General features: G+C 42.5%; 1 protein-coding gene across 1 annotated transcript; it reads right to left on the bottom strand.

The window, feature by feature from the left end:
• Positions 1-314: 314 nt before the first annotated feature.
• Positions 315-15,306, bottom strand: LOC146985110 (semaphorin-3F-like). The gene is made up of 18 exons (XM_085782841.1): positions 15,218-15,306; positions 13,182-13,318; positions 9,135-9,295; positions 8,000-8,062; positions 7,772-7,891; positions 7,483-7,576; positions 7,223-7,342; positions 6,931-7,076; positions 6,701-6,815; positions 6,511-6,580; positions 4,903-5,047; positions 4,517-4,739; positions 4,340-4,428; positions 4,204-4,245; positions 2,901-3,058; positions 2,710-2,777; positions 1,476-1,603; positions 315-1,065 (listed from the first exon to the last, which is right to left on the bottom strand). Exons 2-18 carry the CDS (start codon positions 13,291-13,293, stop codon positions 649-651), a joined length of 2,271 nt encoding a protein of 756 aa, XP_085638967.1. The 5' UTR covers positions 13,294-13,318; positions 15,218-15,306; the 3' UTR covers positions 315-648.
• Between the last annotated feature and the right edge of the window lie 1,437 nt (positions 15,307-16,743).

Raw genomic sequence — 16,743 nt, 5'->3', positions numbered from 1 at the left:
TTTCTAGTCAAAATAAATCTAATTATACTTAAAATAAGACTCATCACATTAAAAAGTAGCTTGTTTTTAGACACTTTTTTAAAACTTTTTTCAAGCAAATTTTCCACTTTAAATAAGTAGAAAAATCTGACAGTGGAGCAAGTTTTTCTTTCTTATTACAAGCATAAAAAACTTGCTTTCACTGGCAGATTTTTCTACTTATTTCAAGTGAAAATTAGTTTGAAACAAGTGAAAACTGTCTAAAAACAAGTTAATTTTTAGGTGATGAGTCTTATTTTAAGTGGAAAGAGATTAGTTTTGACTAAAATTGAGACATTTTGACAAGAAATAAGACAAATATTCTTGGAAAGATTTTGAGTTTTTGCAGTGCATTGATACCTGAAAGAAAGAAAGAAAGAGCGAGCACAGTGTTTCTTTGAAAAGTGGTTGTCAAAAATACATAAACATAAAACAATCTGTGTTTTCTTTTTTTTTCTTTTTTCGGCTGACACCTGCAAAACCACCAATACAGTTCTTTTTAACGACAGCACGAAAGCGTCACCCGCCCTAATGAGTGGAGGTGACGCCCGAACATGCATGTCACAAACACAAAAGTCCACCGTAAAGTCCAGACAGGCCAGTGTTGGACAGCGTCAGCCCCCGTGTCCTCTAGCCGAGGCCTTGGTCCTGGCTCTCTGTGTGCCTACGGCTGGTTCGCTTGCGCTGCTGCTGCTGCTGCTGTTTGGGACTAAGCTGTTCCCAGTAGGACTGGCAGTACTGGTTAATCAGTCTGATCTCGGGAGGGAAAGGCGTCGAGATGAGCGGCGACTGAGGGTACAGCCCCCCCGCCGCTGCCGCCGCCGCCGCCACCGTTTGGCGAGTTTTCGGCTCGTCCTCCTCGTCCTCGTCCTGAGCGGTGAGAGCCAAAACAATGTCTCGGTCCAGGATGCGCAGCGCTATGCGGGCCACCGTGTGTTTGAAGTTGTTCTCTGTGGCGAGGCAGTGGTAGAGGCCGGCGTCTGATTGGTTGAGAGACTTCAACAGGATGCCGTGGTTGGTCTTCAGTACGCCTGACACGCGGTTGAGCTGTGGAAAGAAGAATAACATAGAAATGAAGTGAGAGAGGGGACTGTGAGTTTAAAGAGGCTGATGCCTTCAAAATAAGATAAGAAAGAAAATATATGAATCGATCCAAGGCTGGGAAATTACTCTGCAGAGCAGCATATAACACACAATGTAAATAGAAATAAGAATAAGAGAAAGAATAAAATAGAAACAATATTTGAATAAGAATATATACATAGTGTAAAGGATAGTTTGTACAAATGGTTTATGTCTGATGGAATAGCTTGGATCTGGTTAGCTTAGCTTAGCATTAAGTGACTGAAAGTAACTAAATTCAACTACCTGCAAACTATTTCAGATTTTTTTTTGTATCTACAAGAAAATCTCAACAAGGAGGATACCCCAGAAGAAGTGTTTCTGCTCGTCCTCACCAGTTTCCTCTTCCCCTCCCTCTGGAAGAGCCACTTGACGGTGGCCTGAGGAGAGCGAGGCTGACACTCCAGGAAGGTGCTGCTGCCCTCCACCCCGAACTGAACCGTTTCCCTCAGACGTTTCTCCACTGTGAAAAAAAGGTCAAAGGTCAAGGTTAAAGGTTTAAGGTGTTAGCTACAAGTTTAATTCCTCCCGGCCTGTAAGTGTTGCACTCACACTCGCCCGCGCTCTTGCTACAACCTTCAATTGTACTGGTTGCCAGGTAGCGGCTAGTCGCTAAAGCTAAGCTAAGCTAACACTAACAGTATTTAACGAGCAGCAGCACCGGTGTTTATGACTGGAAACACATCTGAATCATTTCACACTAACTCACCTGCAGACGAACCCGACAAACCCGCAGCATCGCGCCTGCATTGTAAACGTTACAGTACCGGTAACCGTTAGTTAGCATTAGCATTAGCACGATGCTATTTTCTCCACAGAGCTATCACCATAGACATATGTCTATGGCTATCACGATCTGGCTCGGCCTGAGCTCCGGCTTGCATGACATCAATGTACGAATGCTGTTGGCACAGAGAGATTTCATGCCAACGTTGCCAACGTAACCAGATGTGAATATTTATACATTTTGGACTAGGTAAAATTTATAAAACAATTATTTATATACTTAAAAGAAAAATCAGTAGGCTAAAATGAATACTATTATTGTGGGCCCCTCTAGACTTCTGTGAATGTATTATTTTTGAAAAATCAATCGTTTTGATGAAAAAGTTGTAGTGCTGACCTTTAAGGTCAAGGTCAAGGTAGGTAGATAGGTAGATTCAGATTACAGTGAACACGGCAAGGATTTAACATGATAAAGGTGACCTTAGTACAATAAAAATATTTGAATACATATATACTGTATATACAGTATATATATATATATATATATATATATATGTGTGTGTGTGTGTGTGTGTGTGTGTGTGTGTGTGTGTGTGTGCCAAAGACATGGAGAATAAGTAGAAGAAGTACCAAAAGTGAAAAGTACCATCAATGAGCAATAACAACACTATTAATATTAAACAAGATAAAATGTGATTTAGAAGTGCGAGATACAGATCAATTAATAGTCAATAAATAATAGGGAGTTCCTCATTCATTCATTCAGACAGAAACAATAACTTGAAATAAAAAGATATAAATTCTTTATGATCTTTAATAAACACAGATAAACGACTGCCTCACCTTTTGCATTGAAGCCTCTGCACTGCCTCAGCGGGTCGCCGTGTTTAACGTCCTGTCTCCTGCTCCTCCTGAGACAAAAGATTCAGATTCAGATTCAGATTGAAGTCTGGACTCATCAACATGACTCTGAGCTTTATGCTGCAGAAAGAAACAGAGCAGCGTGAAGTCACGACGACGACGCAGCCTCTGACCTCTTGGTGGACGGGGTGAAGGCCGAGCAGCTCTCTCCATCCCAGGCGCAGTAGGGGTCCCGGGCCAGACAGCAGTCGGAGCACGCTCTGCCGTACACGTCGCAGCGGTGCAGCGACACCTGGGTCAGCCCCGCGTCCGACGACACGTAGAGCTGTTGCTGTGGCGACACAAGTGAAACACAAGTAACTTTATAACGCTTTGTAACACTAATTCAGTATCTTTCATTTTTTCATGTAAATTGGTCTTTTTTTTTTCTTTTTCTCTATTTTTTATGTCATGAATTTCACTGCAAAAACTCAAAATCTTTCCAAGAATATTTGTCTTATTTCTTGTCAAAATGTCTCATTTCTAGTCAAAACTAATCTCTTTCCACTTAAAATAAGACTCATCACCTAAAAAATTTACTTGTTTTTAGATCATTTTCACTTGTTCCAAACAAATTTTCACTTGAAATAAGTAGAAAAATCTGCCAGTGGAAGCAAGTTTTTTGTGCTTGTTATAAGGAAGAAAAACTTGTTCCACTGTTCCACTGATTCTACTTATTTCAAGTGAAAATATGCTTGAAAGGAGTAAAAACTGTATAAAAACAAGCTACTTTTAATATGATGAGTCTTATTTTAAGTATAATGAGATTTGTTTTGACTAGAAATTACATTTTGACTAGAAATAAGACAAATATTCTTGGAAAGATTTTTGAGTTTTTGCAGTGTTCTGTATTATCTTCTTACTTTGAAGACCACCACTGTTTTTTTTTTTTTTTTTACATAGGGCAGGTATTTTCATAAGCCTTTTTTGGCTTCCACCTCTCCTGCACAATGTTTAATTTCATTGTTTTCATTGTTTATGCAGGTTATATAATGTGCAAATAAAAAAGTAAACACTGGATCTTACCAAGGATATTTGTCTTATTTCTAGTCAAAACAAATCTCATTATACTTAAAATAAGAAACATCACATTAAAAAGTAGCTTGTTTTTAGACAATTTTTACTTCTTTCAAGCATATTTTCACTTGAAATGAGTAGATCTAAATAAGTAATAGTAAATCTGATAGGGGAGCAAGTTTTTCTTTCTTATTACAAGCACAAAAAACTTGCTTTCACTGGCAGATTTTTCTATTCAAGTGAATATTTGTTTGAAATGATGATCTAAAAACAAGTACATTTTTAGGTGATGAGTCTTATTTTAAGTGGAAAGAGATTAGTTTTGACTAGAAATGAGACATTTTAACAAGAAAATTGGTTTTTGCAGTGAAGTAACTCAGTGAGTGTTGAAATATGTGAGATAAGGAGGAATGTGCTCACTCTTTTAGAAGATATCTTCATTGTTTTGACAGGAGCTCTGGTCTGTGAATTCACACACAAACAAAATAATATAAACTTCAATGTCACATATTAGAGTATTTTTTAGTCACTTCAGGGTCACGTCTTTGAAACATACCCGGAAAACCTCCACTTCCTCCAGCGTGAGCTCCTCCATGCTGATCGGGTCCTTGGGCAAAACTATAACTTTTTGCACGGTGCCTCGATCTACAAAGGAGATAAATTAAAATTTTGACTTCAAATCCCCCCAAAATAATCAATAATCAAACAACCTTCAGCTCTGTTGCCGTCTCACCTGTCCCCAGGAAGAGCACCTCGTAGCGTCCGTCCACAGCGTCCACCTGGTCCACCACCAGGGCAGTGAAGCGGTAGTCCACGCCGGTTCTCACCACCAGGGGGCGGCGGTGGATCGGATAAACCGGGTGGAACATGAGGGGATGGGATCTGATGAAATCCACCGCCTCGTCCGAGAAGTTCTTGGAGGAGCGGATGCCGGGAGTGAAGGTTCCTCCTGGACACTGGGTGGGAAGGAAATAAGGAAGGAAGGAAGGAAAGGAAGGGAGGAAGAGGAGCGGGTGGAGTTTGTTTATGCACTTATGCACTAAATAATCAGGCTTGTGTAAAGGTTGATGATTGATTTTTGCTTTAAGGAGGATAACAACACCACTGCTGCTGACGTACTGTTCCAGGCCGCGGGTAGGGGATCTTTCCGGTGTACTCGGTCCACTGGTAATTATGACCGTGTTTGTGGGCGAAGGGTCCGTTGAAGACGTTGCGGATGTCGGCCATGGAGTAGACGCAGACCGCCGAGCCCTTGAACACAGAGCTGAGAGAGAGAAACACACAATGAATGTCAGAGATGGACTTTAGTACTTTAATACATGTGAGTCTCTCTGTGAGATTTTCTGTGAGATTCTGTGTTAGATGTTCTGAGACATATGTGTTATGTTTTTCTGTGAGATATCTGGAGATGAGTCTGAGATGTTTTTCGGGGGATGTCTACTGGGTGGCTGCTTGGTTGCTATGTTCTCCTCGGACCAGTTATATTTTTGATGTATTTATTGAGATGAGTCTCATGACCTCAGCATATTTGGTGTTTTTTGTTCCATTGCTGATGATCATGTTATCAATACTGTACCCTCCACTTGAAGACTACTGTAGCATTATTCCCTTTTTACATTTCTATATTTAAAGACAAGCGCCTCTAATTTGTTGTTCTATGTCCTATGACGGCCTACTCTGCAAAAACTCAAAATCTTTCCTAAAATATTTGTCCTTTTTCTTGTCAAAATGTCTCATTTCTAGTCAAAACTAATCTCTTTCCACTTAAAATAAGACTCATCACCTAAAAATTTACTTGTTTTTATTTCATTTTCACTTGTTTCAAACAAATAATCACTTGAAAGTAGAATAATCTGCCAGTGAAAGTTTTTTGTGCTTCTAATAAGAAAGAAAAACTTGCTCCACTATCAGATTTTTCTACTTATTTCAAGTGAAAATATACTCGAAAGAAGTAAAAACTGTCTAGAAACAAGCTACTTTTTAATGTGATGTTTCTTATTTTAAGTATAATGAGATTTGTTTTGACTAGAAATGACATTTTGACTAGAAATAAGACAAATATTCTTGGTAAGATATTTGAGTTTTTGCAGTGTACACAGCCTGAACTCCTACATAAACTCATATTAGATGTATATATATTTCTGTATTAATGATATTTTTGTATATACCCCTCTGTGTACTATGTTTACAGTAATGTGTAATGTGTACGAGTAACTGCTGCACAATCAGTGTTAATGGATGATTGTTTACTGATTGGAGCTGATGCATAGCAGGTGTGTGAGTATGACGTGACTTTTAAATATGGCGTCTGTCTCTGTTAGTACTCTTAACATCTGAAGAAGAGCTCGAAACATCATACATGTTTTTGCACTGGAGCCATATGGTGTTGCGGACCCCCTTCTTTTTGTTTTCATGCTTTTGATTTGATTTGATTTGATCAACTTTATTAATCCCAGAGGGCAATTCTGTTCGGCAGTCCACCAAGAACAATACAAGCTCATCCACAACAATACAACAATACAAACTCATCTTTGTTTGCTTTGCTTTGTTTTCATACTTTGCTTGCGTTGGTCCAGCACCCACCCGACATGGGTTTTTTGGATGTGCGTGCTGTTTTTCATTTTTGTCAGAGAGGGAGACACACTTTTTGCACCCCTCTCCTAAAATTAAAGTTGTGATGAGGTTGGGGTGAGGTGTAAATTAACCAAGCTTCTAAAAAGGACTCACCCCGCTGTGGTGAAGAGCGCGTACACCGTGGGGTTTCGCTCATCCTGTGTGGGTTGGATAAACACATCCCCTAGAAGAAGATGAAGAAGAGAAGAGCGAAGAACAGCGATATGCAAATTCAGTATCTCTCGCTGCAATTAAAATGCAATGAGTTGCTTTATTTATTTTTTTTCTTTTATCGCAGCCTCACGTAGTTCATCGAATCGTGTCTCCACTCCATCTTCTCCTATCACGGAGCAGATAAGACGAGCCTTCAGGAACGTCGTCCAGCGGTTCACCAGGGACTTCTGCCCTCCTTCATCATTCTAGACAGGGAGGAAATTAGGTCATGATTCAATATGTACGACACGTTTCACATTACAAGGTACCCCTGTTCTTCTTTTTCCACTACATGCACAATGTGGTTTTTTCTCAGCTCACCAGACACACTCTTCCCACCCGGGCTAAAACGCTGGGGCTGGCCCCGCCGCTCGAGTCGAGGCTCTTCTCACGGAAGAAGAAGTAAAGTTTGTCGTCGTTCCTTTCTGCACTGTCAGGGATCTGCTGGATCTGAACAAACACAGGCTCTGAGGGGGGATAAAGACAGATAAGCAGAGGGAGGGAGGGAGGGAGGGAGGGAGGATTGAGGCAAGTGGTTGTCAGATGAAATGAGAGGAACCGTAACCTGTAATCAGCAACATTTTCCTTCCTCACACCCCCACACTTTACTCACCGTTGAGCCACCTGGAGTCATACTGCTCCGTCCTGATGGCTGTCCTCCCTCCCATGGTCCTGAACAGAGCGGCATCTGTACTCATGAAGTCAATATGGACGCCCGCGTACAGGTTACCATCTGCAGAGGTGAGACGGTGAGAGGACGGAGAGATAAGACGAGGCGATCGGAGCGATAAAGGACAGATTAGATTGAAAGAAGAGGAGTGTTGTGTTGTTTTCTTTTTTTTTTTTTCTGCTCGTAAATAATGCATGACTTACTGATTAGAACTGCAATGTTCTCCTGTGTGGGATCATAGGAACATTTTCCCTTCCCCGAATCCACATACCCAGGGACCAGCCTAAACAGGTAGTCCTGCAGAGGCAGATTAGACGGAGGGGAGAGCGTGCATAAAAATAGACGTCACATGGGAACATGGGGAAATCACAAACAAATCAGTGTCCCAGTTTGTAGTCCTGAAATATTTAGCAGGACAAAGCTCTGCAGGCCTACAAGTCTGGGTACGATTTTTTTCTTTTCTTTTTGCTGTAAACGTCTTTGTGTTTTCACCTCTGCCCTCCAGCCTCTGTTGATGAATGTGCAGATGGGCTGGTACGCTCCCGTCCCACAGGTGTAGAGGTGGGTGCGGTTCCACGGCTCGATCAGCCTCACGAAGTTGGCGCACTCTCCCTGGACAAAAAAAGAGAAAGAGAAAGAGAGTAAGACAAATGGAATTCAAACATCATGAAAGCACAGGTTCTGGTGAAAGAGCAGGATGTAAACACATGATCCTCCCACCTGTCTTCCCTTTCCTGTCATCTGACATTCCCCCTTTCTCTTCGCAGACGCCGGCCAGTGGATCTGTCAACAGAAAGAGACATAATCCAGAGATGAGGTTCAGCGATAATAAGCAATCAGGTTGAGTTTGTGTTGTGTTGTGTTGTGTTTATCAGAAAAAGTATGTTCATTCGACTTTGTATCATGTCTGGTTTAGGAGTTATGAAAATTGGCGTATTATTGGTGTTTTATTGGTCGCTCCCACACGTTTAGCTTTGTCGCTCATTCCATGAATGCACAACCCTTACAAGTTGTACCTCGTTGGAAAGGTGACTAATCAGGCTTTCCATCGGTCTAAAAGACAGCACCAACCGGAATTATTAAAAGGGAGAAATTATGGACTGAAAAACATTTCTGAACTTTTTTGGAGTAATTTATACGAAAATACTACTCGAGAGTTCATTTTTCTCTGATAAAGAGTGGTTTTACCATCTCAGTGACCTTTCCATTTGATTCCTGGGGTCATAATTATCATAAAAAATGTGTTTGTCTTTGTATGATGTCTGGTTTAGGAGTTATGAAAATTGGCCGCCAAAAAACCCCCCATGGGACATTAGTTGACCCGGGCAACAAGCAAAAATCTTAAGTAGACACCATAGGGGTCCTTAAAGGTATAATGTGTAGGAATTCCCTCCATCTAGCGGTGCGGTTGCATATCAGAACGTATTCTTGATGTTGCATTCATGTGAAATCGGGCAGACGTCAGACAGACAACAGACGCTGCATGTAACAGGACAAATAAGCGTCTATGTAAACAAGTGGTCCGCCAGCACGAGGCAAAACAATACAGGCGTGACAATATGTTGTCATGGTGATGTCGTATTGTTTACGTGACCCACGACTTGTAACAACTCATTCTAAGGTACGAGAAAGCTTTCATTTGTATGCGGGTGTGATTCGACTTCAGTGAAATACGTATTTATGAAAGCAATATTTGATTTTTGCTAATAAAAAAACAAATAAGTTACATACTGGGGCTTTAAATAAGGGTCCTTAAAAACCATGTTTCAAAAATGTTTGTCTCGGGGACATTGGGACCCCTCCTTCCTACTAGACTAGTTGTGCTTGTATTGTGTTGTGTTGTGTTTGTACGCACAATCAGCGGCTCCTTGTTGACGTTGTGCATGTCCAGGGCCACCAGGTACTCCCGGCTGCCCAGGTAGAGCCGGCCCTGGTCCTGGTCCATCAGGAGGATGCGGTAGTCGCTGGTGTTGAAGGAGAAACTGAAAGGCCGCGCTGCCCGAGTGTCCATCAGCTCTGTGGTGAGAGAAAAAAAAAACAAAGTTTGCAAAACTCGTTATTCCACTTCATTTGTCACCCCTAACCCTAACCTCCCTCCCCATTCCTCACTTCATTTCCCTTTATGCCTTTAACATGTTTCATTACTGACTTGGATGAACTCGTGGTCCCTTGATGTTCTTCTCACTTCTTTTCTGGAAAATGTGTGTCACCGATTAAATATAACTCAACTTTAGAAGCATTTTTAGGAAACACATTCGCTTTTAAGATCTCAATATTTCATGCGTCCTGACTGTCTGATTGAGTTGAAGGCGCCACATTGCTGCATTGTGCAGACGAAGAAAAAAAAAACCCGCCGGTCCCCGTGGGGAAACACGGTCAGTGGAACGCCGCTCGCTGCTAATTCTTAAGATCGGGATTGTGTTCAGCAGAGCAGAACCTGTTAGGACACGCTGCAGTGGAAAATGTTTCTCCCCCCTTTTTTTTTTTTTTTTGTTCTCCTGAAAGCTTTGATTGAACAATTTTCATCTGCTGCGAGACAAATGGACTCTGTGCAGCCCTCGCCTCGCCTCGCCTTTTTTTTTTTCCATTCTGCCATCCAACAATCCATTGCATCATTTTACGCACATGAAAAAACAACTCACACAGTCACACATCTGTGGTATGTGCACGATATTGACAACCATGTGTGCAGACTGAGACATGGTGGAGGCATGTTAAAGACAGCAGGCTTATATCAATGACAAATGTTCACACAGGCCCCTCAGAAGCCGGCTTACGGGGGGGATTCAAGAGGAAGCGCAATCTTTATTTACATAAAAGAGCCTGCAGCCAGCCAGCCATCTTCCTTTTTTGAGGTCAATGTTAACAGGATGCAGCCAAGGTGCCACTAAAATAAGCGATGCAATCGGATCTCCGGTACGACGCGACGCGACACGACACGGGATGGAGCCTCACCACTCACTCACTCCAGGTCCGGTTCTGTTCCCTGAGAGGTAAACACAGGATAACAAGCCTCTGACACACCGCGGGCTCCACGACCAGTAGGGGCCATAGTGGAGATTCACAGAAAGAAGAGGCTAAATGTAGAAACACCACACCCCTATACATGTCTCCATTCTCCTAAAAATAGCAAACAATGTACTGCCATCATCTGGTAAACATTCAGCAAACACTTATCCCCTGACAGCATTCTGACACTGACAGGGAAACACTGTGGGAAGGACGGACAATTCAAGTATGGAGGCCACTACAGTATGAGCTCTCATGTTACAACCTGACAACATATTGTCACTAAGGCACTAATGACCCGTTGTTGCTGTTTAGGCCCCAGCTCTATCTCAAGCATGAACAAACTGGTGACAGCACCGTGAGGGCACGGGCTCCTAAAAAAAAACAACACCCGCTTCAATTACACTGCACATTTTGCTCTCTAGCAACGCTGACTAATTCTATTAAACCAATCCCAGTCAGCCCCCCCCCTCCCAAACCCCCCCCCCCCGACCCCTCCTGCTCCCTTTGAAGTGCGCACGGCTGACACAACTTCCCGGTTAGGAGAGGAAACAATATGAGATCTCTATCCTCTTGCAGGCCCTCTTGCGTGTGTGTGTGTGTGTCACCCAGAGTGTCACTCCTTGATGGCTCATTCGCTCACAGCAAGGCCGTAACCATGGAGTCAACATTGGGGGGGACCAAATCTCTCTCTTTCTATATACAGTATACTGTATAGGCCTACCATACTTTTTGGACTATAAGCCGCTACTTTTTTCCCCGCCCCGGTGTCCCAGCTCTCGTCTCTGCAGCACCGCAACACAAACGCGCTCCGTAACCCGTAATCTTTTGTTTATGACGGTTAAGACTACACAAACACACACGCCGTAACATCGTATATGTTTGTGACGTAACGTTATCCGGTCACTCCATTTATTGATTTTTCGCCAGCTTTGTTGTAAACAAATGCACATGGAGGAGAGGAACGTAACCAAAACAGTGGAAAAGTGAGCGGACTTGCACAGTTCTCTACTGTCTTTCTGTGTAAATATCTCATGTTACAACGTGAAAACCTGCGGCCTATATACTGTATGTATTTTCTCTTAAAATTTAGCTGGTGCGGCTTACAGTCAGGTGCGCTCTATAGTCCGGAAAGTACGGTAAATTCGCAAACACATGGGATACTTTTTTATTTTGTATTTTTTAATCAGCTAGCTATATATTGGGGGGGGGGATGTGTCCCCCCGAATGTATACGGTAATTACGGCCTTGGCCTCACAGGGAGTCACATGTCCTCTCCAGCCGCCCCAATACCTCCTCCACAGGCGCCTCAAGGAACAAAGAGGCTCGCTGTCACAAACAATGAACAATAAAAAACCTCCAAGTGGCAGAAAACAGTTGGGGAGTAAATCCAACTTTCCTCCCCTTTTCTTTTTTTTTGTGTGGCATTATAGGAGAGGGAGTGGGGTAGGGTGGTGTTGGGGAGGTGAGCGAGGGCCTACAGGAGCTCAGGAGCAACAATCTAATAATTCAACACCTCTCAGCTGTTTTACACGAGCCTCCGGTGTATGAATCTGTCATGAGGAGCTCGTCGACCGATGTGAATTCCTGAATCCTACGCAGGAAGGAACACGATAAAAGTTCAAGACCAAACTTGTGTAATTGGTCGGACCGCTACTTTGTGAACTAACTGTGCACAAAAAAAAGAAAGAAAGAAAGAAACGCACACAGACTGGAGAGTATAAGCTGTTTACCGAAAGTATTAGTGTTAAAGGTCGTATAAAAAACGACTGCCCCCTTATACAAAGCAGCATCTACACAGCTGGTTTCAGTCGCACAAACTCTGTTGTATTCAGAACAACACTGCATGATGACGATTGCCAGAAAATATTAAGCACAGACCTCCTGATAGCTCACCTCTAATCTGCTTCAGATGTCTCTTGTTTACAGTGAATGAAATCATGAAATGTTTCTCATTAAATCATGGCAGTGCAAAAAAAACACACACACACACACACAAAAAAAAACACACCCAACAAAAAAACAAACCAAAAGATAAGACACCAACAACATACGTGGACTATGTGTCTAGACCTGACCCAGGACTCACCACCTCCACATCAAAGCACTGAGGAATGTTATAAAAATCTGATCCCAACCTCTAATTCACGCCTCAAAGGTACTTCAGGTGTGACGTTGTGGGTTTTTTCTTTTCTTTTTTGATGAGCGTGCACGTCATCCACATGCACAGGTGCATTTGAAGTGACAATATGATGAGCGCTGCAGAAATAACTGTAATCATCCGGCATTGTTTTGATCAAGCGTGTCATCCTCACATCTGTAACTTTAATCTCCTGCAATTAGAGTTAATGAGGAACCGGGAAAATCCCAAAAAGCTCCACACACACACAAAAAGATTTGGAAACGCGGTCCCTTTGCTTCAATCTACAGCCCACCGCCCCGGGGCAAAACATTAACACTCTGAAATAACGCTTTGCTTTTTTTTTTTTTTCCTGATCATATTTCAGGTGTTTCCTTTTTGTGTCGAGGTGTCAAACATCAAAAACAAAGAAGAAAAAGAAGAAGGAGAAGAACCGCCAGGTCGGATGAAAATGTGTGTGCGTGGGTTTTTTTTTTTTTTAGGGTGTGGGAAGAAATTCTGTCGAAGGGCAACCACCAGTAACCAACCGCACGTAATATCCACCTTTTGTTTTCAGCGTTGCTCTGTTTGACATGTGGCAGGAAATAGGTTCTTTACATATGTATGAAGAAGAGGAAGCAAAACCGGTGCAGTGGTGTGGATACGTGCGTGGGTGTGTGCGCGCGCGTGTGTGTGTGTGTGTGCATGACTTTGTGTGTGTTGTTAGAAGAGTTGCGGTCAGAGGAGAGTTTGGGTTAATCTGTATGAGCTCACCTTTGAAGGAGAGGCGAACCCTGGGAGCAGACTGCTGCAGGCCCGAGCCTCTGTAAACACACAGGGCCAACAGGAGGAGTTGGGCTCCAGATGCTGTCATGGTAACAGTCATGCAGGTAGCCCACAGAGATCTAAATCTGGAAGAAAAAAGAAAGAGAGAGGAGTTGTTGAACTATTATTATAATAAGAGTGCCCCATGAGGAATAGGAGACAGAAAAAGAAGAAGGGAGGACAGACGAGACAAGAGAGACTCTCTTTCTCTCCCTTTCTCTCTCTCTCTGTCTGTCTGTCTCTCTTTCATTCTATTCTTCCTCTGATCTCTCTGATCAGAAGTTTGGCCTGCAGCTTGCCAAGTCGAGAGGTATAGCTACAGTCTGAACAACGTCCAAACCTTCACACCTGCTCTGAAAAATATGACAGCCCTATTATTTATTTAAAGTGTAACAGTAGTGAGGTGTGTGTTAAGACTGTAAAGTGATAGAAGCCTTGAAAGAAAAGTGAGCTCAGTGTCATTTTTATCTTCATCTTGTGCATAAACATGTTTTATTTTCTCTACTCTAACTAATTCACCCACATTTACATAGAAAATCTGTCTAAAAACAAGACCGGCCGTGATGTGGTGTGATGGGATGCGATGCCCATCAGTGATTCCCTCCCTGCCTCTCGCCGGCTCGCTCACTCTTTCAACAAAGCACGTCTCAGGTCCGCGCGTACAGCTACTTTTCCTTTCAGAAGTTGACGAGTGAAGTACATGACAGTTCAAAGAAAACAGGTAGTCGTCGCCGAAACCATCTCTGACAGTTTAGGGGTGTTGAAACGTAGCCTAACTGTTAGACCTTAACTCCGCATTCATTATGTATCTGCACTTTGCTGGAGAGGATCCCATATAAATTATGAATACTAAAAGCTGAGTCCATAACATCCATTAAATTGTCTCCCTGAAGGTGTGCTTTGCTCGGGCTATAAGCCATCCCACGGGCTTTTTCTCTTTCTCTTTTCTCTCTCATGACATCCATGTAGCCGAGGCCTCTGGTGGGCACATGGCACAATAAAGCTTTTAGGGAGGGGGTAAGAAGAAAAAGAGGGTAATCATGGGGAAAATGAGTGAGATTTCACAAAATGTTTACTATATTTCACAAGAAAGATATAAATCCACATGTGACACATTCAATTATAAAAGAAAAAGAAATATGTCCTCATTAAAAAAAAAAAAAAAAATCCCAACATTGTGATGAAACTGCAGCAGCTGGCTTGGTGAGCAATTGGAAATTAAAACCAGAAGCCATTGGAAACAAGGCTCACAGGCTTCCTGGCATAATCTCACAGTTGCCATATATCTTCTCACCAGGGAAGCCTTGATCCCTGTTCCTCTTATCAAACAGTGTCGAAGTGCTGTTCATAGTCCTGTAAGCACCATCAAAATTCTATGTGCACTCATTTTTCATGTCATGAAGGTTCACAGGTATTAAAAACAGCATTAAATCACCTTTTTTAGCCGCGTTTATAGCTTTGTGTGGCTATACCGGTATGTGAAGAAAGGCATTATTAATATACATACATAACATATAACTATATATCAGCACAGACACTTCTAAAGTCAGTATTTGATTTTATTGTTAATAATAAGCAAATTATCCACAGCCCACAAAGAATCTATCTCAGTGTGATATGATTACTCCTACTGAATTGAATCTACTGTCATTTAAATGAAGACAGAAAGGGAAACTGAGGGTAATTATTCCCACTGCAATATCTCAAAGATATCTAAAATAACCAATTAGAAAATATGACTAAAAGATTAAACGCTGCCTGAGGCTATATAAGAGCTGAGCTTGTGTGTGATGGCCTGATTGTTGTATAGTTTTGGATGAATGATGGTTATTTCAGCTGGTTTTCTGCGCTGGGTGGCACCGACAAGACAAGTTCTGCTGTAATAATATATGGTCTGGTCTCCCTTTCAAAAAAAATAAATATATATAATTATAGGATTTCTATAACCTAGTTCTTTTTTTTTCCGCTGAGGAGTGCGCACTTACCTGTGAACTCAACATCCAGAAATAGGAACCGAACAAATGCGTGCACTTCAGTCAGTCACCTTCTCCCCCTTCGCGCTGCCGTAAGCCTATTTACTAACTACACAGTAACTCAACTGAACTAAACAGGAGTTAAAAGTTAAACCGCGATGACGAGTTCAATGTCCTTACCTTTGGGCTTTTTTCTTTCTTTCTTTTCTTTGTTTCTGAGTGTCTCTGCGGCTGATGAGCCTCACGGATCCAGAAAACTTGCGTGGTGATGTTACCGCTGCATTCCCCTCCGCGTTTTATGCGCCTTCGCTTTGCTTGGGATTGGGGAAAGAAGAGGAAAAATCTCTCTCTGCACAGCCAGGCAGGCAGGCACCAAACAAATCCGATAGAGGTTTGCAAATTCCCTCAGAGAAAAAAAAAACAAAAAGAAAAGAAGAGGGAGAAACGCTGTCTAATGAGTCGCTATTTCTTCCATGGAGCTTCTTCTTTTCCCGCTGGACACTGGTTCCCACTCTATCCAAAAGTTTACGCCCGGTCGGAAAAGGCAGCGACCATCACCGGGGATGAGACTCAGCGAGATGTTGTGTCGACGGACGGATCCTTTAATTAATGAAAAAAAAAGAAGAGAAAAAAAAGAAAGAGGTGGAGTTTGTTTGAGGCTTGTTGGAGTGTGAATCAAGTGACCAGGTGCAGGTGTTGGGGGAGAAATGTCTGCCCCGCTGTCCTCTCCCTTCTGTTCTGCCCCCACCCAGCCTTCCCTCTCCTGTTGGCCCACAGCAGCATTGGACCAAACCTCTTGGTGCACCATATGGGTATGATTAACCCTGTCACTGCTGGTAAGTTCAGCAGCAACACTCCACTTCACTCCACCCCACTTCCACTCCCACTCCACCACTCCACACAGCTCAGTCATTTTCTCCTGGCAAAGTTTATTTAACCTGAATAATTCAGTTAAATGCTGATGGGCGTGCAGCCACAGCTTTCCTCTTTTTTCTTCCTTTTTGTAATGAGTGTTTTTTCTCATGCACTGGAGACTATTCTTAATACATGATGCAGGGGCTGAAATAATTCACTATTAAAGCAGAAGTAAGCGGAATATTTGTGTTAAAGCAGAAGTAAGCGATCCGGTCGTTTTGGCTAACTTCGTTAGTTAGCAGCCCCCGCCCTCGTCATGGATCTATTGGTCCTCGTCCCTACGTCACCACATTCACGTGCATCCCTTGGCTGCACACACAGCCCTTCATGCCGTTCTCTCTCCTCATTGGATAAAGCTTGTAGGATACAAGGAAGTATACAAGGCGTTTTCTCCTAGGCTTACAGCAGAGCAGAGTGACTGACAGACCCGTGTTTCAGACCAAACACTATATAAGTGATTGCTGTCGGAAGATAGAACTATTTAAGACTTATATTAACACAAATATTCCGCTTACTTCTACTTTAATATAAGTCTTAAATAGTTATATCTTCCGACAACAATCACTTATATAGAGTGTTTGGTCCGAAACACGGTCTGTCAGTCACTCTGCTCTGCTGTAAGC

This window comes from Trachurus japonicus, chromosome 7 (genome assembly GCF_045865225.1).
Source record: "Trachurus japonicus isolate A0001 chromosome 7, Traja_1.0".
NCBI lineage: Eukaryota > Metazoa > Chordata > Actinopteri > Carangiformes > Carangidae > Trachurus > Trachurus japonicus.
Note: the sequence above shows the minus strand (reverse complement) of the source record. Positions and strands in the feature narration are given on the sequence as shown.

Coding starts and splice junctions, on each gene's coding strand:
- LOC146985110 (XM_085782841.1), bottom strand. CDS start 13,293: ATGACTGTTACCATGACAGCATCTGGAGCCCAACTCCTCCTGTTGGCC. Junction 7,577..7,771: donor ACAGAGGCTGGAGGGCAGAG/GTGAAAACACAA, acceptor CTGCCTCTGCAG/GACTACCTGTTTAGGCTGGT. Junction 1,604..2,709: donor CAGAGGCTTCAATGCAAAAG/GTGAGGCAGTCG, acceptor TTTTTTTCACAG/TGGAGAAACGTCTGAGGGAA.